The 24,929-nt window shown below is 48.1% G+C and overlaps 1 protein-coding gene and 1 long non-coding RNA gene across 3 annotated transcripts in view; both read right to left on the bottom strand.

The window, feature by feature from the left end:
- Nucleotides 1-5,010: 5,010 nt before the first annotated feature.
- On the bottom strand, nt 5,011-12,233 carry LOC140522232 (uncharacterized). Its single transcript, XR_011973256.1, has 4 exons — nt 10,693-12,233; nt 9,874-9,947; nt 9,588-9,718; nt 5,011-8,828 (listed from the first exon to the last, which is right to left on the bottom strand). It is a non-coding gene; the product is annotated as an uncharacterized lncRNA (long non-coding RNA).
- A 3,319-nt stretch (nt 12,234-15,552) lies between these two features.
- The window catches only part of PDE6D (phosphodiesterase 6D), a 53,340-nt gene continuing 43,963 nt past the window's right edge, over nt 15,553-24,929 (bottom strand). The window contains exons 2-6 of one of the 2 annotated variants that reach the window (XM_072637431.1): nt 19,303-19,391; nt 18,246-18,371; nt 17,477-17,582; nt 16,077-16,165; nt 15,553-15,836 (exon numbers count right to left, since the gene is read on the bottom strand). In XM_072637431.1, the coding sequence (XP_072493532.1) occupies nt 16,084-16,165; nt 17,477-17,582; nt 18,246-18,371; nt 19,303-19,391 (403 nt within the window). In that variant the 3' untranslated portion in view covers nt 15,553-15,836; nt 16,077-16,083. Of the gene's footprint in view, nt 16,166-17,476; nt 17,583-18,245; nt 18,372-19,302; nt 19,392-24,929 lie in introns of both variants that reach the window. The other variant, XM_072637430.1, reaches the window with a different exon arrangement.

Genomic DNA, 24,929 nt, shown 5'->3' with positions numbered 1-24,929 from the left:
GTCTTTTCTCCCTTCTGGGTCTCAGTTTCCATTTCTGTAAAATGGGGGTTGCACTGGATGGCTGGTGAGTTCCTTTCCGAGCTCTGAATCTATGATCCTATGGCCAGTCCTGCTGCCCAGGGAGGCGTCTGGCATTGACCTTGCATTCCTGGTCCTGCGGCTATGATGTCCTCCTGGCCAGGTCTCTGGTTCTGTTCCTGCCCACCCTTTGGTTCAAGGAAACAGGGTCATTTCATCAGTGCCTGTTCTGGTCCTTGGCTCTCGCCTGCCCCTGTGTGGCCATCTTTAGTACTACAGCAGCCCCTGTGCCATGGGTCAACTCCTAGGATTCTCCAGAGGCTCTCCCTCATTGCCTTGGCATTCAAGGCCCTTCACAACCTGGCGGCCCAAGCCAGCCCTTTCCAACCTCATCTCAGATTCTCTCAGTCCCTCCCCACACTCTTTTCTCCAGTCAAATTAGACTGTTTTTTGTCTCCCCCAAACACACTGTGCTCTCACATGTCTATGCTTTGATCCACCCTCTGCCCTTTGGCTACAATACCCTCCCTCCCCTTCTTTACCTGCTCAAGTCCCATTCACCTAATCAAACACCTCCTCCAGGAAGCCCTCCTTGAATCTTTTGAGTCAACAGAGGTAGAAGTAGAACAGAGGAAAAATATTTTTACTCCAAGTGTCAGACTTCACATAGATTTCCTACCAAGTCATTTCCTTTCTCTGGACCTCAGTTTCCTACTCTGTAAAATGGACCAGACCCACCCACATGCATTTATTAGGCACCTGTTGTATATCAGGCACCAGTCCTGCTTTTAGGGCGCTCTAAGGTCCCTCTTAGCCTCCAGTTTTGCAATAGTTAGGGCATTTCCTCATCATGTTTCATGACTGGTACCCGCTCTCCAATCCAAGATCGCCACATCCTCTAGATGATACTGAGCCTCAGTGGACAAACAACCTGGTCTATGCCATGGAGAGTGAGACTATGATGCAGCTTCCAGGAGCCCAGAGACACTCCTGAGTCCCACCATTGGGCAGCTATAATGACCCAGCCATCACAGAGCAGCAGAAGGGATGCTGATTCCAAAGTCAGACAACCTGGGTTCAAATTCAGTTATCTGTAATCTCATTTCTCCTCTCTGGGCCTCCATTTTCTCATCTGTAAAAGGAAAGGGTTAGAGCAGATGGTCTCAATGACCCCTTTCATCTCTAGAGTCACAATTCTCTCATTTCTCTTTTCTGATCTCAGTTTCCTCATCTGTAAAATCAGGGGGTTAGACAAGATGACCTCTGAGGTCCCTTCCATCCCAAATCTGGGACCCAGGATCCTAAGATTTTTCTAGCACTTTCTGAATTCAATAGTCCCACATTTTCCAGAACGGCACTCAATATAACCAGCCTGCATTTAATTTATAAAGAGCTTTAAGATTAAATATTCACTCCTTAAAGCCTCTCAAGGCCCCTGGGAGGTAGGTGTTATTAATGTCTCCATTTTTCAGATGAAGACTCTTTGATCCAGATACAACATATGACCTGCCCAGGGTCACACAGCGAGTAGGTGCCTGAGGCAGGGTTTGAGTCTTGCTGACTCTGGCCTGGTGCTCTCAGCACAGTGCCCCTTGACTGACTCATTTATTTGCAGGACCTGACCTGTCAATCCATCTGTATGGTCTAGGGCCAGTCTTCAATGAGCTGGAGAAGCCGGAGTCCTAGACCCACAAGGGAGGAGGTGGCCAGTGTACCGAGGCCAGTGTCCACGTCTGGGGGCTGGCACAGATGTCACTGATCCACAGAGGATTCCTGGGTTCCATTGCCCATGTTTCCACTGACCTATTGTCCCCCAACACCTCAGGGGTGTTTGAGGAACTGAAGCTTTGGTCACCTCATCTCCTGTCCTGAAGTACATGGATTCCAGGAAGTCAGTTTTCATTGGAGCAGATGCCTCAAACATGGCACTGTGTGTGTGTGTGTGTGTGCGTGTGTGTGTGTGTGTGTGTGTGTGTGTGTGTGTGTGTGGGTGGGTGTGGGTGTGGGTGTGGGTGTGGGTGAGGGGTGGGGTGGGTGTGGGTGTAGGTGTCTAGGTGTGTATGTATGTGTACAAGTATGAGTGTTCACCAGCTCCCAGTGGTCCCCGCAGTCCTGTGCATTCTTTCAGGCACTCTGCCCAAGAAATGAGAAGGTCCATGATCAAGTCTTGTAGGAGGGTGTTGGACACACACGTAGTACATTAAACTCCAACCACTGGGACTTTTCCTTTATTTCACATCCTGTACATCTCTGCAGCCCAGGTGCCCCATCCTAGAAGCAGAACCAGAACCTTCAATATGGGCAGCCTGAATGGGAGCTGAAGACCAGAAAAGTCTACATGGAACAGCATCACTTACAGCAAGGCTCTACCCTCCTGCACCTTCACGTCCCCTCCTTTGGTGCTGGCAGCAGATTCTGTCTGACACACTGTGGTTGAGGGTTACATGGGAGGGCTCCAGGTCATGTCGGTCACAGGGGCCTTACAGGCCAACCCCTTACAGAGGCCCAGGTTGAGGAAATGACTCATCTGAGGTCACGCTTGGGGTAAGCAGCAGAGGACTGTAACTCCTTACAAGCTGATTTCCTCCTTGCCCAATTATCAGTGGTGGGGCCCCATGCCACTTCTCCATTAGTGATATTCGTAGTTAGTACATTGGGGAATTCTGACTAATCCTGGGATCAACCATCCTCCATGCCAGCCTCCTTGCCTGAGTCTAGCTTCCTAAGGAAATGTAGCTGCAAAACTCCCCCTCCCCCCTTCAGTAGGGTGGACTTTGTCACTGGCCTGATTACGGAAAGCCCCAGTCATCAGATGACCCCAGTGGGCTCACATCTGGCCCCTTATTGAGTGACTCGGGGGCCTGCCTCTTTTGAGGCTGCCTGCTGCTAGATTTGGTAGCGCTAACAAGGTCGTGGGACTGCTTTGGATCATGCCAACTTACTACGGGGCTCTGAGTTCAGATGAGGTGGGACTCAGGGCCTAATTCCAGGGGCTTCCATGACCTGGTCCTGGCTGAGCTCTCCCTGGGGAGTAATATGGGACTCCACCCAGACTCTGCTTCAGAAGACTGAAGGTCCTTGAACTCCTGGCTGACGGCTGTCTGCTGGGCCACCTGAGCCCAACTTCAGCTGAGCCAGTATTGACCTGCAGTGATGGCCCACACTCCACCTGTGAAGACCAAACTGAAACAACTTGTCTTGGTCCAGCCTCCACTCAACCTGGTCAAGACAAAGCACTAGCAAATCCCAGGTTGTGAGGGCAAGCCGAGGCCTGATGCTCACCTGCTGCCACCTGTACTGGGGGAATCCTCTGCCCATCCGTATACCATGGCATGCTCTTCCTAGGGCCCAGCTCTCACCTAGGGCTCAGAAACCTCAACAGCTCCCTGTGGCCTGCAACACTTGAAAAAGAAACACCTGAGCATGGCATTCAAGGCCATATCATCTGGCCCCAATCAAGGAGCAAGCATTGATTAAGTGCCTCCTGTATACCAGACACTCTGGTAGGCATTGGGGCACTACATAGACAAAAATGAAACAGTCCCTGTCCTCCAGAAACAAGAAATATGTATACCCCTAAATATATACAGAATGCACACACACACACACACACACACACACACACACACACACCTATTTTTATTTGCTTCTTTCCTTCCTGTTCTTTCTCATGCACTATGGCCATAATGGGTCACTAGCTTTTCTCCCAAGTCTCTCTAGGATTTCCTACCTCCATGCCTTTATCTTGTTTTCTCTACTTGGAATGAATGAATTTTAAAAAAGCAGTCACTCAGCACCTGCTCTAGGCCCTAGCATCTCTGGGGATAGACATATAAGAGCGACACCATCCCTGCCCTCCAGGACTTCCGCTCTGATAAGAAGGTGGTGGCTGGGGAAGGGAGCTTTGCTCTGGGAGTCTCAGGGATGCCCTTGACTGCCACACCCCTTCCAGGAGAAAAGGGGACATTGCTTGATTAATGCTCCAAGAGCAAGCTAAGAAGCAGGATGTGGGGGCTAGAGGCTGGCCTCACCATCGTCCTTTGCTTCACAAATAGCAGGCCAAAGGCTAAATAATCATGGATTTGGAGGGGAGGGTGTTGAGGGGAGTTCTACCTCTGTGACATTCTAGCCATGTGACCCTGGGAAAGTCACTTAAGTTCTCAGCGCTCTGGGCGCCTCTCTGAGAGGATGAAATGCAAGAATTAGGAAGGTTCCTTTGGCAGAGTTTATAGGCTGGATAGAGGTTTATCCCAGGGGAGGTAACAGAATATTAGAACTTCAGATTATAAGCCCCTTGAGGGTAGGAACTGTCTTTTATCTCTTTTTGTATCCACAGTGATTAGCCTGCACGTAATAGACATTATGTTGTTGTCCTGTCTAACACTCTGTGGCCTCATTTGGGCTTTTCTTGGCAAAAATGCTGAAGTGGGTTGTAATTTCTTTCTCCAACTCATTTTATGGATGAGAAAACTGAAGCAAACAGGATTAAGTGACTTGCCCAGGGTCGCACAGCTAGTGTCTAAGGACAGATCCAGAAGATGAGTTTTCCTGACTCCAGACCTAGGCTCCATGTACCACCTAGCTATTTATTATTTATTGGTTGATTATTGATTAAAAATAGCATCAGTTTACTTGCCATGTGGGCAGGGGTTAGCCAAAGTTGTTTCTTGCTCAGGCTGAACTGGGTCTGAATTTCCTCACCTGGGAGTTACTAATGAAATCCCAGGTCCTGTCTCTTTCCAGAGCAAGAATTGGAAAGTAAAGGGGAGGGGACAGAGAGGATAGTGTGTGGATCTTGGTATCTCCCACAGTTCCTTGCACAGGAGAATGTTTGCTGAATTGTTAAATTCAGTTAGAGAGACCCCTTAGCTACCTGGAAGGAAACTATTTTAAAAATATTATTTATTTTAAATATTTTTTTCTTTTTAAAATTTTGAGTTCCAAATTCTCTCCCTCCCTCCCACCCCTCCCCTACTCACTGAGAAGGCAAGCAATAGATCAATTATACATCCGCAGTCATGCAAAATGTATTTCCAAAAAAAGCAAGAAAAATAAAGAAACAGAAAATTATGCTTCTTTCTGCACTCAGAGTTCAGCCATTCTCTTCCTGGAGGTGAATAACATTTTTTCATCAAGTATTTTGGAATTGTCTTGGATCATTGCCTTGATCACAGGAACCACATCTTTCCCAGTTGATCATCATTCCAAAATTACTGTCATTATACACAATGATCTCCTGGTTTTTCTCACTTCACTTTGCATCAGTCCCTATAGGTCTTGCCATATTCTTTTGGAAACACCTTGTCTGGTCATTTCTTATATCACCAGTAGTACTCCATCACAATCACAGGCCACAACTTGTTCACCATTCTCCAATGGATGGCCATCCCCTCAACTTCCAATTCTTCGCCACCACAAAAAAATTGCTATGAATATTTTTGTACATCGAGGTCCTTTTCCTTTTTCTTTGATTTCTTTGGGATACAGACCTAGTATTACTGGATCAAAGGGCATTTTATAGCCCTTTGGGCATGGTTCTAAATTGTTCTCCAAAATGGTTGCACCAGTTCACAACTCTACCAACAATCCATCAGTGTATTTATCTTTCCCTCATCCCTTCCAATACTTGTCATTTTTGATGGGGGAGAGGTGCTACTTTGAAAGAAGCACTTATTAATCACCCAATATGTGCTATTACAGTGATATTTACACCACAGAGGGCTGATTTAGAGTCTGAGAATGAGCTTTACTATTTACTCCCTGTGTGATTGTGGAGGAGCCACTTTAATTCTCTGGGGCTTAGGTTTCCACTCATCGGGAAAATGAGGAGCTGACCTCTGCGGTCCTGTACAGTTTGAAATCCGTGTTACTCAGTCTAAGAACTTCGGCACTCCATGCTTGCTGCTCTCCTTGCTGGGAGAAGGACCCTGATGTTCGGTACTCAAAGATGCTTTTCTCTAGTTCCACAAGAGGGAACCAAAGACATGCATTGCCTATAGAGCCATCCTTCTGCAGGACCAGTCAGTCCTTTAGTTCACAAAGAGAAGCTAGGGTTGATGAATTCATGACCTTTTTTGGGATAGGAGTGGGAAAGGGGAGGATCCAGGGGTGAGAAGGTAGACAGAGAAAGGGAAAGGTAGACAGAGTAAGGAATACACGTTATATGGTGAGCCTGGATGTCATTCCCTTTGTTTCTGGAGCTGAAGAGGGAGCTAGGGCATGAGTACTTCTGTTCAAAAAGTCTAGGCCAAGGTTGGTTGGGGGCTGAGAGAAAAAGCTGGGCAGAATTGGATTTACTAGAAAATTGCAAAGTTTGGTAGCTCCATATCATTGGATACGAGAGTTCTGAAAAAGGATCTGAAAGGTCATTTAGTAGAATGGTTCCCAATATACGGGGTTTTAAGATTTTTTTATGGGGTCCTTGAATCCATAGGCAAATTCATAAACAGCCAAATGTACCTTCGGTAGACTATTATTTCTTACACATGTAGGGCCCCTTCTGGGTTCCCCCGATTTTTACACTAGTTCTACCCTCCCAGGTGGTTGGTTGGGTCCCCAGGGTCATGGCCAGTCTTCAGCTAGCCATTAGGAGCTGGTCTCTAATTACATCAAGGAGAACATCTTCACACCTTATAAAGGTGTAAACAAGTGAAGACTCTTCTTTGAACTTGACATTATTAACACCTTCTTGCCTTTGTTACCAGACTCTTTTCTCTGAATATGGGAACTGGTCTAGGGGGAAATCAATCGATCAGGGGTGTTGTAACCAACTCCCTTCCCTCTCTCCACTTAATATTTGCTGTCCCCAGAAAATCATCCGGGTGCTTCTATCCCATTTGTTCACGGTCTTCATTGTCTCCCTGCTCATCTCTGCTTCTTGACTGGATTCTCACCATAAGGGGAAGAAGAATTTGCACAAAGAAAGGCAAACAGCCAGCGTATTCAAGGGGATTGTCCTGGCAACCAAGGGGTAGCAGGATTTGAGCTGAGCTTTAAAGGAAGCTGGGGCTTCTGTGTCTACCTTCTCATCCCTGAATCTTCTCCCCTCCCACCTCCACCCCGCAAACTCCACCCCCGTTCATCAACTCTAGCCTTCTCTTTGTGAACTAAAGGACAGACTGGCTGGGTCCTCATGCAAAGATCGCTGGATAGACAAGGCGCATCTTTGGTTCCCTCTTGTGGAACTAGAGAAAAGCACCTGTGGGTACCATATGTCAGGTGAGGAGGGCATGGAGATGGAAGGAGAATGTCCCAAGCAGGCCTCTTGGGGCCAGTCCAACCTTTGCATTTTACAGATGAGGATACAGAAGCTCAGAGAGACCTGAGGTGAGCTAGGACTAGAACTCAGTTTCCTGGCTCCCAGTTCAGTTCTTTCTGTCCTTTGGAGTATTATGGTGGAAGAGAAAATGACTAGGGTTTATCCATTTATTAAGCAATCCCTGCCAATTGCCTGACACACTGGGACCAGACCTCCTCAACTTAGGCCTGGACCCCCAAAACAGGGGGAGATGGATTTTTATATATTAAAAAGTCAAGTAAAGCCAAATAATTAAAAGGAAATACAACAGTAGGTAATCTGGTTTCCAATTGGATGAAAGATCAGGGACTTTCCAGGTTGGGAGGAGGAGAGCAATCAGGTGCAAATTCTCTGAATCAGAAAAGGAGGTGCCCCACTCCTTGCCAAAAGTCTGTAAACAGCCAAAGGAACATGAAAACAACAACTGATGAGCCAGTGCGGGGCCAGGTTTCAGATAAGACACATGGATTGCTTGAGATGTATCATTGTGAGAAAACTCCTTCCCTAAGTTTTTGGGTCTGACAGGGTTTCTGGTCAGCCTAACCTGAGTTAAGGATGTCTAAGCAGCAGGGAGAGAGGTCCAGCTTCCTAGCCACATGGAGCTAGGTTCCTCCCAACTTCCCCAACTGGCTAAGGTTTTTTTTTCTCACAAAGTAGAAGTCAGACTAGACCCATAATTGAATAGAAGGGAGCTGAGCTGACTCCAGAACCGAGTCACAAGATGGAGCCAATGGATTACACAGTTTCCACCCTTAACCACTTACTCTTCTAAACCCTTCATTTCCCTCACCATCGGCAGCCTAAATACTCAATGAGGCTGGGTTTTGGTTTCAAGGCATCCTCCCGAGTGAATTCCATAGCAAGTATCCCATCCTTACTGACTCCTGCTGGTCTTTGAAGGGACAGATAAATGGAGACAGGAGGAAAGATCACTCAGTTCCCCTAGAACTAGTGTTTACCTCACGTATGAGTGCATCTAGGGAGTCAGAATTTTAGAGCTAGAAGGGATTTTGACTCATTCTGTAGAGACCCAAAGGGATGAAGGGAAGGTAAAGGACACCATAGTGCATAAAGCACCGGGCCTGGAGTTAGGGAGACATCTCCCTGAGTTCAAATCCAGCCTCAGATACTTACCATCTTCGTGACCCTGGGCAAGTCACTTAATCCTGTTTGCCTCAGTTTCCTCATTTGTAAAATGAGCTGGAGAAGGAAATGGCCAACCACTCCAATATTTTGCAAAGAAAACCCTAAATAGAGTCACAAAGAGTCAGACCGTGATTTATTCTTTCCCCCTGTTCACACAAAATAGTGTGTGGGCTCCAAGTTTTCCTGGCTGTTTCCTTTGCCTCTTGGCTCTAAATGAAGCCTGGGTTTCTAGAGATGTTCTTCCCTTCTGCCTGCTCTGAGGCAAGTTTCACAGCAGGTGACAAGAGCCTGTGCTTGCCCGGTGCTGTGCCTTTGAGAACAGTGACCTGGGTCACTGGAAGATAGTGTGACAGGTTTTTACAGACAGCTGTTTGTTAAAGATAGTTGTAAAGAAGTTTAAATAGTTGTAAATGTAACTTTGAATGGTTCTATTACTTAATGTGAAATGTCTTATTTTTTTTCAAATGGAAGTGGTGGGTATCATCACGTCCAATTCCAGGCACCACATTTTGGGAAGGAGGTTGATAAGCACAGAAGATTCCAGAATGGTGAACACTGTGCAAAGTTTGGTTAAAAGAACTAGTGATGTTCGGCCTAGGAAAGACTTAGGTGGAGTAAGAGCACTGCGTCTGAATATTTAAAGGGTTATCGTGGGGAGCAGAGTTCCTATGTGTTCTGCTCACTACCTGTGTGACCTTGAGCAAGTTGAGTTATATGTCCTCAATTTCTTTAACTGTAAAATGAAGTAGAAAAGCCTCTGGGGCATCTTCCATTCTGGATTCAATAACTTGGAGCTCCAGAATGTGATATTCTATGTACTTTGGGCGGGGAGGGGTGGGGGTGTCTATACTGTCAGCCTTTACAGACTGATTGTGCAGGGCTGTGGGGAAAGCAATCTGGGATAAGCCGGCCAAGGGAGCCCGTGGCTTTGTTGTCTAAGCACAGCAATGAGGGAAGGGCTTGAGGGACTGTAGGTGAGTGGCCAGGGGCCCTGGAGAGTGCAGAAGCTGCCCTCTTCCTGGGGCTAGCTGCTGTCAGAACCCATGCACTGGAGGAGCAGACAGGAGATGGGGGTGGGGGGCCTGGGATCATTGGCTCTGAGTATCTATCCCCCAATGTCTCTTACTCGGAGCTGTGTGTCCTCTGGCTGATGGAGTTGGAGACACAGATGGAGGGAGTGGACTACAGATGACATGTGAGGCTCTTCCAACTCTGTGATATTCCAATTTGGTTTTTCTTTTCCATGTCTTTGCAAACCTTTAATTGTTATAGAAAGAGTGATTATCAAATCTACATGCAGACTCAACAATTGGTCCCTGGGGCCCTCTACTTCACGCTGGCAGCCTGGCTCTGAGCAGACATTAGCCCATTCAGAACCTCTGGATTGGGCCACTCAGCCATTAGAAACTCACCTGTATGTCCTGGCATCTATCCTGTTTCTCATCATCTTGCCCACAACAGCTTGACTTTGACAAATGTCTTGTTCCTGTCATGTGAGATTCCGGGATAATGGAGTTGTGTTCAAAGGCCAGCAGCCCTAGTCTCTTAACAAGGCCCCAAAGCATCCCCTCGTCCTTAGACTACCCCAGTTTCAGAGCCCAGGGGACTCAGACCCCCTCACATATCTAACCCAGTTGTGCCTCACTCCAAGGTCTCCCTCCCATCATCCATAGCCAGGCCTCCTTGTCTAATAATCTGGGGCTCACTCATCCCCCAGTAAAGCTCTGGGGAGTGGTCAAGGGAGTCTGGGAGGGGGGGAGGTGAGAGACTCTGATAACACTCTAGCCTAGCAGGGCCTACGCTCTCTTGCCAAAGGCCAGAGGAAATTCCCAAGGGGAAATGGCAGAACCCTGCGATTAGGGGACTAAGAATGAGAGAATTTAGCTTCTAACTCCAGTCTTGCTCAAATCTTAAGGCCCTGGGAAGTGCCCTGAGGGTAACACCCTCCAGAAAGAGCAGGAGTTGAGTGGAGCCCACCCCTGACCTTATCCTCTGCTCAAGGCGCTGTTCTGCCAGGCCCAGAGGGCAGAATTAGGAATCCTGGAGGTCAGGAAGAGACCCCAAGAGTTGCTGCAGGAGGTCTGAGGACCCTGGACAACCACCTGCTTGGCGTCTGCTAGGGTTTTCTTGCTCAGGTGTGGGTCAGACCAGCTGACCTCAGAGATCCCTCCCAGCCCTGACATCCGTGATCCCTACTGGGCACACTAGGAACCAACTTGTCTTCAACGAACCCCAGCCCTTGGTTTTCTGCTGCTTGTAAGAGGGTGCTGGGTAACATTGCACAACTCCAGATCATGTCTCCTTCTCAGCTTCCTGGGCCTGGCACTGTCTGTCGACGATGTCCTCTTTCTCCCATTCTCTGGAAAAGCAGCGACTGGCCCTGTTGCCAGCATCTCCCTATCCACAGTGGCCATGCTCCCCAGTACTTCCAGGCAATCTTGAGATGCACGGGATGCTCCCAGAAGTCATTCTCATCGGTACAATGATGGGAGTGACCCCATGCCACCATACTTGCTAGGGATCTGTGCTCCCCAACCCAGCAGAGGGGCACCCTAGGGGAGAGGCAAGAGGCAGCGTGTGACATCCAGGTGGGTCAAACTATCACCACCACCTCGACCATTTCCCCTCAGACCCCGCCTAGGGGCAGTCCAGGACCCTGAACTCAGGAGCCTTGGGAACAGTCAAGCTTCCAGCTCAGCACCCTTGGCCACCATCCTCGGAGATGAAGCCTAGATGGCGATGGCCTCTGCAGGGGCTGCAGCCACAGTGACACAAAGTCCTTGGTCCTGTCCAATGATCCAGCATCAGAAGCTGATGTGACTTTATCAGTGTTGACTATTAACTCACCTACTGCTCATTAAAGGCCACGGGACCTTTCAGTCTGACCTCCAGTTGGAATCACTCTGTGTGGTCTCTCCCCTGAGCTCGGGGACTGTCTTCCCCTTAGGTCCCCAGACCTTAGCATGGTACTTTGTATACAGTAGGTGCTTAATAAATTATTTTTTCATTCATTCCTAGAAAATCCACCTGTGCTGGGAACTCTTTCACCCATTGTCCACCTCCCCTACAGGTATTTTGGCCAAAAAAGAAAAGGAGGGAGTTGTGATTTTATAGCTCTCTCCCATGCTACAAGGCTGGACTAGTCATACCCAGCAGGCCAGTGTGGCTGAGCAGGTAGAGTGCTGGACTGGGAGGGAGGATGGCCTAGGTTCAAATCCCAGCTCTTCTTTCTCATTACATGTTCGAGCCGGTCTCAGCTTTCACATCTCTATAACAGGGTATTAGCACTGACTTCCAGGATGGCTGTGGTGCCCAACTGAGATAATACACTGAAAGCAAGACAAGAGCACAGATTTGGAACAGGAAGAGACCTTCGGAGACAACAAATTTAACCCCAGCTCTCCCCACCACCAAACACTTCTTCTCTGTGTAAAGTCCTCCTGCTGGCCCCATGGACTCCACTAGAGCATGGCCATCTAACCAGGGCTGCGTGCCTGCCGCCCTCCCAGCTTGAATGGACGTCATAGTCTTGTCCAGCTCTCCCAACCTATAACTTGGGTGTGGAATCCAAAGGCCATTTCATCTCCAGCCCCCTCGTCTGCCCCCTTTCCACAAACTTCATTCATGATGGAGACACAGTGGTGCAGCAGAGAGCAACATCCTCCACTGGAGGCTCAATTCAGACTCTTCTCCACTCTCTTGCCCCAGCCTTTGTCCCACGTGCTCATTCTTCCAAGGGTTTCCCTCTAGGGGTTCTTAGTTTGAGGTTCACAGGATCTGCAGAGAAATGTCAGGTCTATGAACTAAGCAATCAAACCACTGGGTTTGAGTGGGAAAAATGACATCTTGGTTCTTACTTTCAGTTCCCTTTGTGACCCTATGTATTTTATTCTATGCGTATATATTCTGAGAAGGGACCCCTCAGCTGTACCCATGGAGCCCTGCTCTGGGGGGACCCATCAGGCCTGGATACAAACTCTGGTTTCCCCTCCCTGGTCCCAACTGCTGATAACTCCCCAGGTGGCCCATGGTGACAGTGTAGCTCCTTCGAGGCTAGGACCCTATCTTAGTGATCTCTGTATCTCTGCCAGGATTTAGCATGATGCCCAGAGAAGGCATTTAGAAATAAATGTTCAGTGTGACTGAATGTGCCAGTCATGCTCCAAAAGGCCACGCTAAGTCTGCTAACATTCTGCCAGCCAGAGGGTTTCACCATTTGGGAGATCCACAATGTCAGTTCCGAGGGACCTTGCAGAAATGGGGGGACCATGAGGGTCTCCTGTGGTTGTGTCATTCTGTAGTCCTCTAGGGAAGGCAGGCTCCTTCCCATCTGCCAGGCAGTGACCTCAAGGGCCTGTGACCTTAAGTTCTCGCCTCTCATTCTCCAAGGCTCTGCTCTGCCAGATTTACATCAAACTGCTCCCTCTCCTGGCACTGCTGATAGCAGGACAGATTACAGGGTCATAGATTTAGGACGGGAAGGGCCACTGGGGGGCATCTTGTCCAGTTCCTCTACTTTACAGAGAGGAAACTGAGGTCTACAGAGGCTAAGTGACTTGCCCCAAGATAAGTGGGTGGGTAGACTCCGAAGAGCCAGCAGCAGCACATTCCCAGATCAATCACTCCCGGAATCTGGTAGACTCAGAAATGGTAGTATGTGACGGCTGAGCCCAGGACCAACCCAGGCACATGAGATGTACATTCACACCCTGGGATGTGAGATGGAACACCATGACTGGGAGCTCCTGGGAAAGCTGGGGGTAGCAGGAGCTCCCATGCACATCGCAATGGGGAGGGGAATTTCTCTGCCCTAGTTGCTCCTCTGGCTTTCCCCTGGACTCTAATTCCTGGCTCTGCCTTCACATGGCCAGCTCCATTCTGCCTCACCTCCTCAGGCCTGACTCCCGGCCTGGCCTCCCCTTCACAATCTAGCATCTGGTTCTCCCCATTCCTAACCTGCCTGGTCAGACTCCCAGTCCTAGACTCCAGGGCCTGGTCTTGCTGCCCCCTGCTGGCCTGTCTCCACAGGGCATCTGGGCAGGCTAGATGTCATACCAAGGCCCTACCTAGACTAGGCTTCTCAGAGAAGCAGAGAAAAGCAAAATCAGCATCACGGCTGCATGAGGACTCAGAAGGAGAGTTAATTAGGCAACAGCGGCATTCCTGAGAAAGCACAATGTGGACAAGCTCTGGGCCCCATGAATGGCCCGGCCTCTCTTTGGAGCTCCAACCCTCCTTTCCTGCACTTCCTGGCCTCTTCCTCTTGCTGTCTCAGGCAGGACAGGCCTATTTTCTCTTTTCTCTCAACACTGAGATTTTATTCTGCTGGGAAGAGGGGCTAGCAGGAGAGCAGGCAGTCTCACTAGGGAGAGGGTAGTACCGCACAAACTGTCTAAAACTGAACTCGTCACCATCCTCCCTGTGAAATCTCTTTCAGGTAATGATCCACTGATACTGGCTGGCTGGTCACCTAGGACCCAAACCAGTGCCATCCAATCCCTCATTTCTTCCTCTGAGTCACCCCTTTTTGGCTCTCTCTCTCTCTATTTCCTGCCCTCCCTCCTTCCCTCATCTAGTACCATCTAGTACTTCATCTAGACCATGATGGGATCATGATGACAGAACCATTTGAGCCAGAACTTTGGGGCAGGTGAGTTCTATATCTGACATAACTAAATCAACCTGCAGGCCTCTCATGTCCTCAGTTTCCTTCCTGTACCCCTTGTTTGTAGCTACAAGGATGACCCTCAGCCCAAAAATCTTTAGCTGGCCCAGTCTGAGGCTCTGAGACTTCAGATTCTACTGTGAGCAGTCCCCACTACATCCCTGCTCTCCTCTTCAATCAGCCCCACTTTCTGGGTCTATGGAAACCTGGCCTTTCTCCCTGCTCCAACAACCTTCCCCCAGGAAGGCCCCCTGCTGGGCCCTGGGCGCCAGGCCCACAGTCACACCAGCAAGGGATCTCACCCTCCCCATCCTCCTGCTTGCCATCCACTGATCACCAGGACTCTCTCCCACTTCTCTGTGGCTTGAGGACCTGGCTCAGTGTTTGGCTCCCCATCTCTTACCCTAACTCTAGGGTACAGATCAAATTCAGTGGCTCATTTCCTGTCCTCTTACCACACAGACTGGCAGACACTATAGTCGGCCGTCCTTTTGGTACCAGCCACACTTATTTCTGGCCAGGAAGCCTCCACTCACAGCAAATGCTGGGAAATATTTAGCAACATCCTCTCCAGAGAAAAAGAAAAGTGTGCTGGACACGACTGAGTCACAGCCATGTTACTGACATTTCCTCCACTGCTTTCTTAATTAAGCCCAGACAATCAACAATAAATCAGACCACAGCGAATGCTCAACGGCTGCTTGTCTTGCCAAGGAGCCAGGTCCAGCACCCACCTCCATCGTTCCGTCTAAATCCCTCCTGTCCATCACTTATCGACTCCCTTTCAAATTCTCTGAGGCCTAGTCCCAAACACATGCTCGCTCCCTTCCTGTCCTTGCTTCCTATTTCATTCTCTCAAGAGAACCTTGCCTCCTACTTCCCATAATCTCCCTCCATCCCATCCCCCTTGCTAATGGTCCGGTGCTCTGAGTTTGGACCTTAGCTCTGACCATTATTGCCCCTTTGACCTTCTCACTGGATCTCAGGCCTATTCTTCAAATGAAGTGCTGGACCAGATGACCTCAGATGTTGCTTCAACACTAAATCTGGTTCCATGGCTTCCAAAGCTCACTAAACATTCATCTCCTCTCTGGGAGAAGAGATGGCTTCCACCTTTCTAAGATGAGCTCCTTCGCCTGGTCCCCTGGCGACCTCTCGTGGGGCCTCTGCTCCATTGCTCACCCACTCACACACCTTTTCCCCTCCTTGCCATCCTTCCATTCACGCTGTCCCTGCTTTGTCTGGTCATTGTCGCTTCTTGTGCCTCCTTTCCATCTCCACGTATTAGCAGTAAGGCCACTCCTTCCTCCAATTTCGCCCCATGGTCCCACTTCTCTTTTAACTCTGCTGTCCCAGAGATTCCCATCTCCACCATCAAACATTGTGGGTACCAGATAGGAAAAAGCAGCGATGAAAACACTGCCACTCTGAGGACTATAGGAATGTTTTAATTCATAAATTGGTTTTAATTACATTACGTAATAATATCACAGTCTATTTTACAAGTGTATGAAGACATATGAAACAATGAAAACTAAACACAGGGTTGGAAAATGAACTCTATTCAAAAGCAGGGGCTGAGAAAGAACTGGCGCCAATGGGGCTGAGGGGAGCAGGAGTGAGAGGATGCCATTCACAAGGCGGGTTCCTGGTCAATGTTCATCCAACTGTATTTACAGCTGGACAGGGCTCTCGGCTCCCCTCCTTGTCCTGTTCAGGGGTGGGGGAGGTTGGGCTGGTCAGTGGAGGCTGGTCATCAGGTGGGAAAAGACCAGCTGGCTGCCTCTAGAGAGCTGGTCAGCTGGGGGTGCAGGTCTTGTTTGCCAGAGGGAGTCAGAGATGGTGGTGGTGCCAAAATAGGGGGTGTGGAGGAAAGTAAAATGCTCCCTTCCCTCCCCCCACCCCAAAAAACCAAAAAACCAAACCCAGATCTTGGAAATACACACACACCCTTCTCTCAAACGTAGAAAAGTCTCACTCTGGATGTGCTGACAAGAAGGTCGTCGTCAAAGAACTTGGTCTCTATGATCACATTCCCACTGTGAGAACAACAGTAAAAAAGAAAGGAGAGGGGCTGTTAGAAAATGACAGGGGCAGGAGGCCCAAGGCAACGGACGCAGGCCTGCCCAGCGTGTCCTAACTGGACGGAGTACCCTGCTCACTCTGGCTTCAGGCAGCAAAAACTGGAGGCAGGAAAGTTTGACAGCTAAAGGGTCATCATCTGTGAGCCTGCAGGCTCCCCCCAGGCAGGGGCAGGAGGAGGGAGCCCTCACTCTGCATACGTGAAAACAGCATAAGGACTTTTGGGACAGGGTGTGCGTGTGCGTGTGCATACGTGGGTGGGCAGTGGAAGAGGCAGAATCAATATACTTTGCACCTTCGTTATCAGAAGGAGGAAAGGAGGATACAGAGATTAAGTGACATCTCTCTCCACCCTCCTGGTGGGGTCTGAGGGTCCCCTCCCCATCTGAGTAAAATAAGGCATGAATGACCCCTGAAGTCCCTTCTAGCTCTGACATTCTGTGATTCAGGGGTACACTAACAACTGCTCATCTCCAACACAGGCTCTACCTCACTTTTTCCAGCATCTAAGAGACTCTGAGGTTGAGGAAGGTAGTCATCATTTTATTACCCAAGTCAGTCACTGTAATGCTTACAGGCCTCATGAGTAAATGAGGCTGGCCAAAGGCAGGCAAAGAATTTTCAACCCAACTGAGAATATATGTCTTGCCCACTCCTGTGGGCAAGGCTACTGATGCTTCTTAAACCCCCCACCAATGCATCAGTGGTGGAAGCCAATGCTAAGGACAAATTGGGAACTCAAAGTGTGATGGATTGATATGAATTTGAAAATCTATTTCCAAGGCTCCTTAAAATACAACACAGCTTTTACAAAGGCATATTCTTGGTGGGTTATCTGGCCTCCCCTATCAGCTTAGCTGGGTGAATGACAGACACTCAGAGAAAGAAATCTTCCTCAAGAGAAAGAGATAAAAGGTTTGGCAGGGTCTCTGAGCACAGGGCTGGCTGTATCTTGGGTTGACGTAAACCACTAAGTGATAGGCCCAGATATCAAGGCCAAGTTCGTGACACAGTAAAACTTAGTAGGAGCTTTGTCAGATTTTGCCATTGGCAACCCACACCAGGGAGGATGGATGAGGTTTAGAAAACTCAAAAGTATGGCTAAGAAAAGAAGACTCTGTCCTTTTAACAACCTAAAAAATACACCCAAAGGATCCAAGGTGCCCTCTGCTAGTTTCTCTCAGCCCTCACCTACTGGCCCAGGCTCCCACCCGCTTTTCTAGGAATCCTTGCTTCTCAGTTCATTTTCCTAAAACCTGCCCACTCACGTTAAGACGTTTGCTGGCATCATCTGGGACTCTGGCGCTGCCTCTATCAAGGACTGCCAGGTGTTTGTGGAATTAGGAATCACGAAGCCGAATTCGAAGAACCACTCTGAAGGAGGAAGGAGAAGCCAGGCTGAGCAGGGGTGCTGGGGAAGGGCTCCTGACTGCCTCCTTGCTCACTCTTTAAAGACCCAGCCAGACAACCCCAGGCATGATATGCAGAGAAGGCAGCCGGCCCCCAGGCAAGGGGGGTACAGAATAGGGCTTCTTCACTTGGAATTACAGCTATTTTACACACACATACACTGTTCATTTGGTAGAATAACAACACACTATACTCTACAAAAAGAGTTCTTTTCCAATGGCTAAGAATCAAATATTGCATTAGCAACAAAAGTCTGAGAAAAGCTAAGCAGGCCACTGGTATCGAGTCATTTTTGCTTGATGGACCCAAAGCACTCTACAGCCAGACCGTGTGTGTGTTTAGGGAATTTTCTTTTGGGAGAAGGTGGAAGGAGTAGACAGGATGTCCTGACAACCCAACACCATCACCAAGGCCTTTTCATTAACTTCTCCACGTGTAGACTCTGACTCAAAGAGCTTCCCAGCTCCTGTCGGATCAAAGCAGGCAAAACCCCCCATTTTACATGAGAGAAAACGGAGTCGTGCTGGGGGTTCCAGGGCTCTTCCCATTGTCCCCACTGTCCCCCAACAACTGCTCTGGCTCACCAGGATTCCCCCTTTCCCCTCAAACCAGCCATCGCTGAAGTACCTTCTAGGCACTGCCCTTTAAAATACACTTTTTGCTCCAAGCGGAATTTTTCCATCTGCTCTGCTGAAGAAAAGTTCAACTCCCGAGACACAGCCTTACACTTGAGGATTTTCTTGGGGACACGGGCTGAAAAGAAGAACATGGGAACATGGAATGGAATGAAATAAGTTAGAGTCACAGCCTCATGATCCTGTGGCGGGGCATCTGACAAAATCAGCTGGGCTCCTCAGTGCATATCTGACCCTTCAAAAGAAAGGAGTTTGTTTGACTCTCCAAACTCAGTGAGGCATCAGGATTTTGTCCCTATGGCTTCACTAAGCTGACAAATCATCTACTGGGACCAAAGAAATAATGGTTCTGGACAGGAAAGTGGCGCAGAAGGCTAAAGATTCCTTTTGCTGATCATATGGGCTTCCAATTTACATCATCACCACCAACTTCTTCTGGGGGGTGGGGAGCAAGGACTTTTTAAAAAGTCACCTTAGTATATACGGCTGATCGTCCAGGCCAGCCAGACAGGTGGGAGTGAGCTGCTTTGATGGCCCCTTTCTGGGACTCCAGGGGATTTCCCAGGAGGGAATGAGATGTATGTGATAGCGAAGGGTCATCACTCCCACCCACATTCCCAGTCCTCATCCACTAGAATGTAAGCTATTGAGGGCAGGGGACTGGCTTTGCCTTTTTCTGCATTCCCAGGACTCAGTACAATTATGAGCACATAAGTAAGTGCTTAATAAAGACTTGTTGATTGAGTATCAGATCTTTATGGAAGAGGCTAAAAGCTCCTGGTCTCCAGATTTTGGCAAGAATTTTAACGTGTATGACACCATGGACAACCATGACAAGTGGAAGGGTTTGTCTATTTGGGTGTCAGGTAGGAGAGGAGAGGAAGGAGGAGAAAGAGAAGAAGGTGACATTGAGAAGTAGGCAGATCCAAAGATTGAGGTTTCCATGAGGCTATCCTACTCTAAAGGCTGCTCTAAGCTCAGATTCCCAAAACTTGGCCTTACCATCTAGTGTTTGTCACACTGGCCCTGACACCAGAGTTTGAAATTACCTTCGTGCTCCACACCAGGGACAGACAGGTCTTCTGTTCCCTGCCAAAGGATCTTCCCTGTCTCGGCATCCCGAAGGTTCATCCAATTTCTGATTGAAGAAGATTAAGGAAAAACTCCCACTGGGCTGCCTGGGTCTGTGAGTGGTGAATTTGTTACTGATTGGTTCATCCACCCATTAGATCCTATGATGGTAGATTCAATTATGTTGGGTACTTTAGAGAAAAAATGGAATGATGCAGTTGAGACCTAGAGATGGATTTGACAGCAAGGGAGCTCAGACTTCCACAGATCTAGAGGCTGCTAGAAAGTGATGGAAGCCCAACCCAGGAATCACTAATTATGGAGGCCAACTCTGGAGCTACTACATCTGGGAATAATGACAAAGCAAAATGATTAAATGAAAAATACAATTAGTGCCATGTACACAGAAAGAGGGTAAAATGTGCAATAAATGGATAGACAGCAAGCCTAATTCAAGCCCTGCCTCTGAAGCACACTGGTTGTGTGACCTTTGGCAAGTTACTTGACCTCCCAATGCCCCCAGCACGTGTTGTGCAAATGGCTTTGGTTCTCTTCCCTCAAAACAAACCTGGTGGCCACAGAGGGCTGCAGGTCAGAAGACCATCATCCTGAATCTCAAAGGCCTGTCTTAGAGTACAGTCTAGCTCCTTCCTTTCAGGTTCTTGCATCCTACTGTTTCTCCTGCCCGTGTGAGTAACTGTTTATCCTAGCTAGAGTTTGTGTACTATCTGCCAGCCTGAATCCCACAGGGCTCCTGGTGCACCAGAGCCATGTCGTGTACACATGGTAGACACCTGGGAGGCAGCCACAGGTAATGTAGAGGTATTCTAGATTTCTGAGTGTTTCTGTTAGTAACTGATTTCATCTTGCTCAGGAGTAGTGGAGTAAGAGACATTAGCAAGGATGTGTATGATTGGAACAGTAAAGAATGAAAAATCCTAGTTGGACAGGCTCAGAAGTCCACTAGTACTCTCAGGCTGTTAATGACCAAAATGAGGCCCTTACTCACTTGGGTAGATGCCCTAGAGAGAGCACTTAACTCTGTGCATACCATGTGCAGATAACGGGCTAAGCGCCAAGGGTACAGATACAAGCAACATACTTCCTGCACTCAAGAAGTTAACATTCTAACCAGGAAAGATGGCAAGGGCATATGCAGGAGCTAGAAAGGTTGTGCCGGGGGAGGGACGAAATCATCTGGAGGTGGCTGGGAGGCCTACCAGATCCTAGGGTGGATGGGGAGGAAGTTTTGGGGAAAAGATAGGCTAAATTTGTGCACGATGAGAATGTGGGATGTGAAGCAGGAGGCGGTCCTCACAGTGATGAAAACCTAAACCCAGCAACTTAAGAGATCCTTATCTGACTGACACTGTATGGTTCCTGTCCCCCAGAGACCTTCCTGAGGCCACTGTTCCACATACCATCTGCACACAGATGCTCTTTTCTGAGAAGACGTGATACATGGGGGTGGAGGGACACATGCAGGCTCAGTGTCACAGCTGTCAGAAACACCATCAGCCTCATTCTCAGGATATGGAGGTGAGATAACTAAGGGCCCACTGATAGTTCTCTCTCTGGTGAGGTGGGTGCTGTCATTGTGATCCCCATTTTAGAGACGAGGACACTCCAGCATCACCCCGAGGCAGGATAAGAACTGAGGGAGGGGAGATGAGGGAGCTCACAGCGAGTGACTTCCATTTTTTTCAGTGAAATATGAGTCAAACTTCTCAGCTGGGAGAATGGGGAAAGTGGGAGCAACGAGATGCTTGGGGAGGGGTGACAAGGTCTGGAATAGCTGCTGCAGTGAGGCATTAGTGAGTTCATGAGAGAAGGGTAAAAGTATGGCCTTGAAGCAGCAAGTGACCCATGAGGCTGTGTAATACACACATGTCCACAGTTATCCTCTCTGGCTGCAGATGCAGAACCCCTCAGTGTACAGCTGCCCTTCTCGCTGCTTACTAGACAAAAGGGCCTGGAGAAGGTGCCATCTCTTCTGCAGAGCACTCTCTTCCCTCCATTAGTCTCTACGTGAACACACTTCACCCCACGAGTATGTCTGGGCCCAACAATACTCCCTCCTTAGAACCAAGACATCACAGAGCCCTCAACTGTGTGTGAAGGACATCCAAGGACCCTTGATCTTCTTGGTGCCACGGACCCTTTAGGGTGGTCTAATGAAGCAATGGATCCCTTCCCAGAGTAAGGCTTGTTATTAAGTGCATAAAATGCGTATGATTACAAAGAAAACCAGTGATACGAAAACAGAATTAGAAGTACAAGTTCACAGACCCCAGGCCAAGAACCCCTCTCTTTAAAACTTGACCTGACATTGATATACGACACCAACATTTATGCATCAGGTTCCAAAAGGCTCTTTGGATCATGCCAGGGATACCAGCAGGCTTCAGCATCTGAGCTAGTTAAACCTAGTCTGGTTCATCTGCTCCCAAGTGCTGAAGAGCCAGTCACTCTAAAACACTGGCCAACCATTGCCTCCACTCCATTCCTATGTTAAATTTCTGAATGCAATGATATGGATTCTGAAATTGCCCAGAGTCTGGCACACCAACTTTCTTTTAAATATTCCATATACAAACTATACTCCTGGTTTTTTCTCTCATGATATGACCTCAGTGCATCTTTAAACAAGGAGCTCAAACTGCTAGCGGAGATGCAGACATACAGTGGTGACATCTTGTTGACGGGCAGGGTTGTGAGCTTCGGTATCAGGAGCAGGTCCAGAACATTTGTGTGCCCGCCCCTCTGAGGAGAGAGAGGGAAGCTATGCCAGCAACTGAGATGCTAATAAAAAAAAATGCTGAACTTGCCTGATGCAGGTGATGATCAGAAGGCACTGGGGAGGAGCAATGGCAAGGGCCCCAAGGATGCAGGAAAACTACAAATAACCTGTGGCCAATGCAGCAATACTGGTAAGTGATTAGGGCAGTGCCTTGCACACAGTAGGTACTTAATAAGAAGTTTGTTCCCTTCTCACCTCTCCTGAACTATCTAGCTGCCAGTGTCTTGCCTCAAAAACCAAACTGAAACAAACTCCTTTATTTAATTTTTATTTATTCTGGCAGTGTAATGCAGTGGCCTGCTGGGTTCAAACCCCTCTTCTGACTCACACTGGAAAGTCATGAATCTCTCAGTGCGTGTTGAGGGTGTTGATCTACATAAAGGGAAGGAAATTCACCCAGAGCACTCCACACTCCCTACACCCAAGAAATCACTGGTCAACTCTTAAAGCACCTTGTGTTTATTTTGTATACACTTGGTAAACATGGGTGTACACAGTGGTCTTCCCAATGGAATGCCCCAAGGGCAGGGGCTGTTATATTTTCACCTCATAGTGCTTAGAGACAGAGCCTGGCCCATAGCAGGTGTTTAATAAATGCTTACTGATGGACTGATATCCACCCCAGCAACAAGTTCCTCCTGGCTAATAAGACTGATTATGAAGAGAATTTCTCCTTACTGTTTCTTCCATTTTTCTGGAGGATGACATTATCATCAAAGTGGTTCAAGAAATCACCAGTTGTTCTGGTGTTGGCAGAGAAAGAGCTGGAGCAAAATGTTGAACTGATCACAACTAAAGAATAACGGGGTCAAGCTGTGGACCTGTGTCCAGGACCGTGCTTCCCATCCTGGTGGTCTGTGGCAGAAGCGCCAATGACTCATTTCTGTCTCTGCCTCTGTGGCTCTTCACCCAGATGCTTTCAGCATACGTGGACATCCTTTTATCTATCCTATTGCTTTAGAATAAGGTTGACCTTTCCAGAGCCAACCTTCACACTCATGGGTCTCATTCTGATACCAGATGAAGTCAAAGCTACTGGCTCGGGTTACAATCTCTAATCCATCTTGTTTGAGACTGATTGCTGAATGTTCTCTGTACATTTATGCACACACATCTAAAGTCACAGGATTTGTAGTTAGCTCCTTTCTGCAAATTGCCAGGGGTCTATTTTTATTCTTCATTCTATACTTTATTTAGTTACTGTATCTTAAGTGGATGGATATGGCAATTTTCTCCTCTCCATTGCATTTGCAAGACTCTAGGCAAACGTATTTATTAAGTACTTCATTCCTGGCCAGAAGCCTGTCACTCCATGTTTTATACAAAAGTTGAGAAATAAAAACTCATTTTCCAATACTATGTTTTTAACTCCCAGCCCTGTGGTCCCAGCCCTAAATCTGTCATTCTCTTTTGAATTCTTCGTCTGATGGGCAGTAGTAACGAAACCACCACTTGGGCCTACAAGGTCTTCAGTTTCTTGCCTAAGCCTTTGTAATCCAGCAATGCTTTAAAGGTTCTTTCTGGCAGTAATATTTATGAATGAATGAAAAACAATTAATTAGAAGCTTAAGATGTGCCAAGCACTGTCCAAAGCCCTGAAGATACAAACAGAAGAGCAAGCTTGTCTTTGCTCTCCATTTCTTCTCCTCCAGCAGACTGCTGGGCTATCTATTATCCCTAACCCTCTCACTAATCTTCCATCACTTCTTGTCTACTGGCTGTTTCCCTACTGCCCACAAAGATGCTCGTGTCTCCCCTCTCCTTAGAAAGCCCACTTGATCCACCTCTCCCCACTGCTATAGCTCTATACCTTTCCTCTCTTTTGTGTCTAGGATCAGGAGTTTTCTCAAGGACCAAAGACCATTCACAGTAGGTCCCTGCATTTCCTTTCCTCCTATGCTTTTCTGAACTCTTCAGTCTGGCTTTCAATCTCATCACTAGGCTCCCTCCAAAGTCACCAGTGATCTCAACCACCAACTCATTGGCAATTGCCTTGGTTTAGATCTCATTCTTGCCTTCTCTGTGGTCTTGGATGCTGTCAACCCTCCTCTTTTCCTAAGTCTCCAGGACACTCACTGATTCTGCTTCTTTCACCTGTCTGACCACTCTTCCATCTCCTTTGAAGATCTTCATTCGTGTCCATCTGCTAACACTGAGGGGCTACCAAGGCTCTGTCTGGAGCCTTCTGCTCTTCTCTGTCTATACCACTGACTTCACTTGGTCATCTGAAATCCCCTGGTGTAGGCCCTCCTCACCTCACTCCTGGACTACTGCAAAAGCCTGAGCTTTCCACCTCATTCCCATACGTTCTCTATTCAGTTGTCAGATTCATCTCCCTAAAGCTCAGGGCTGGCACATTAACAGCCCTAATTTAATAAATTCCAATAATTCCTTATCACTTCCAGGGTCAATTAGAAAGTTCTGCTTGACTTTCAAAACCTGCCCTCTCCTATCTCTCCAGTTTTTTTACATCTGGTTCCTGTCCACATACTCTGGGATCCAGGAGCACTGCCCTCCTTGCTGATCTCCCATGCCTCATTCCACCTGCCAGCACCATTGGCTTCCTTCAGGTCTCAGCTAAAGTCCCAGCCTTTCCCTTAACCCTGTCCCTCTGAGATGACCCCAGTGTGTTCAGTCTTTTTCTTGTTTGTACATAGCTATCTGTTGGTTGTCTCCCCCATTAGCCTGAGCTCCTTGAGGGCAGGGACTGCCATGCCCCTCTGGTTGGTTGTTGTCCATCTTTAAAGAGGACCAAAATGACATCACCATGACAAAGTGAAATTTCAGTGTGTCCGACTGTGGTTG

This window comes from Notamacropus eugenii, chromosome 2 (genome assembly GCF_028372415.1).
Source record: "Notamacropus eugenii isolate mMacEug1 chromosome 2, mMacEug1.pri_v2, whole genome shotgun sequence".
Lineage (NCBI taxonomy): Eukaryota > Metazoa > Chordata > Mammalia > Diprotodontia > Macropodidae > Notamacropus > Notamacropus eugenii.
The sequence above is the reverse complement of the archived record's forward strand: the minus strand, read 5'-3'. Positions and strand labels throughout refer to the sequence as shown.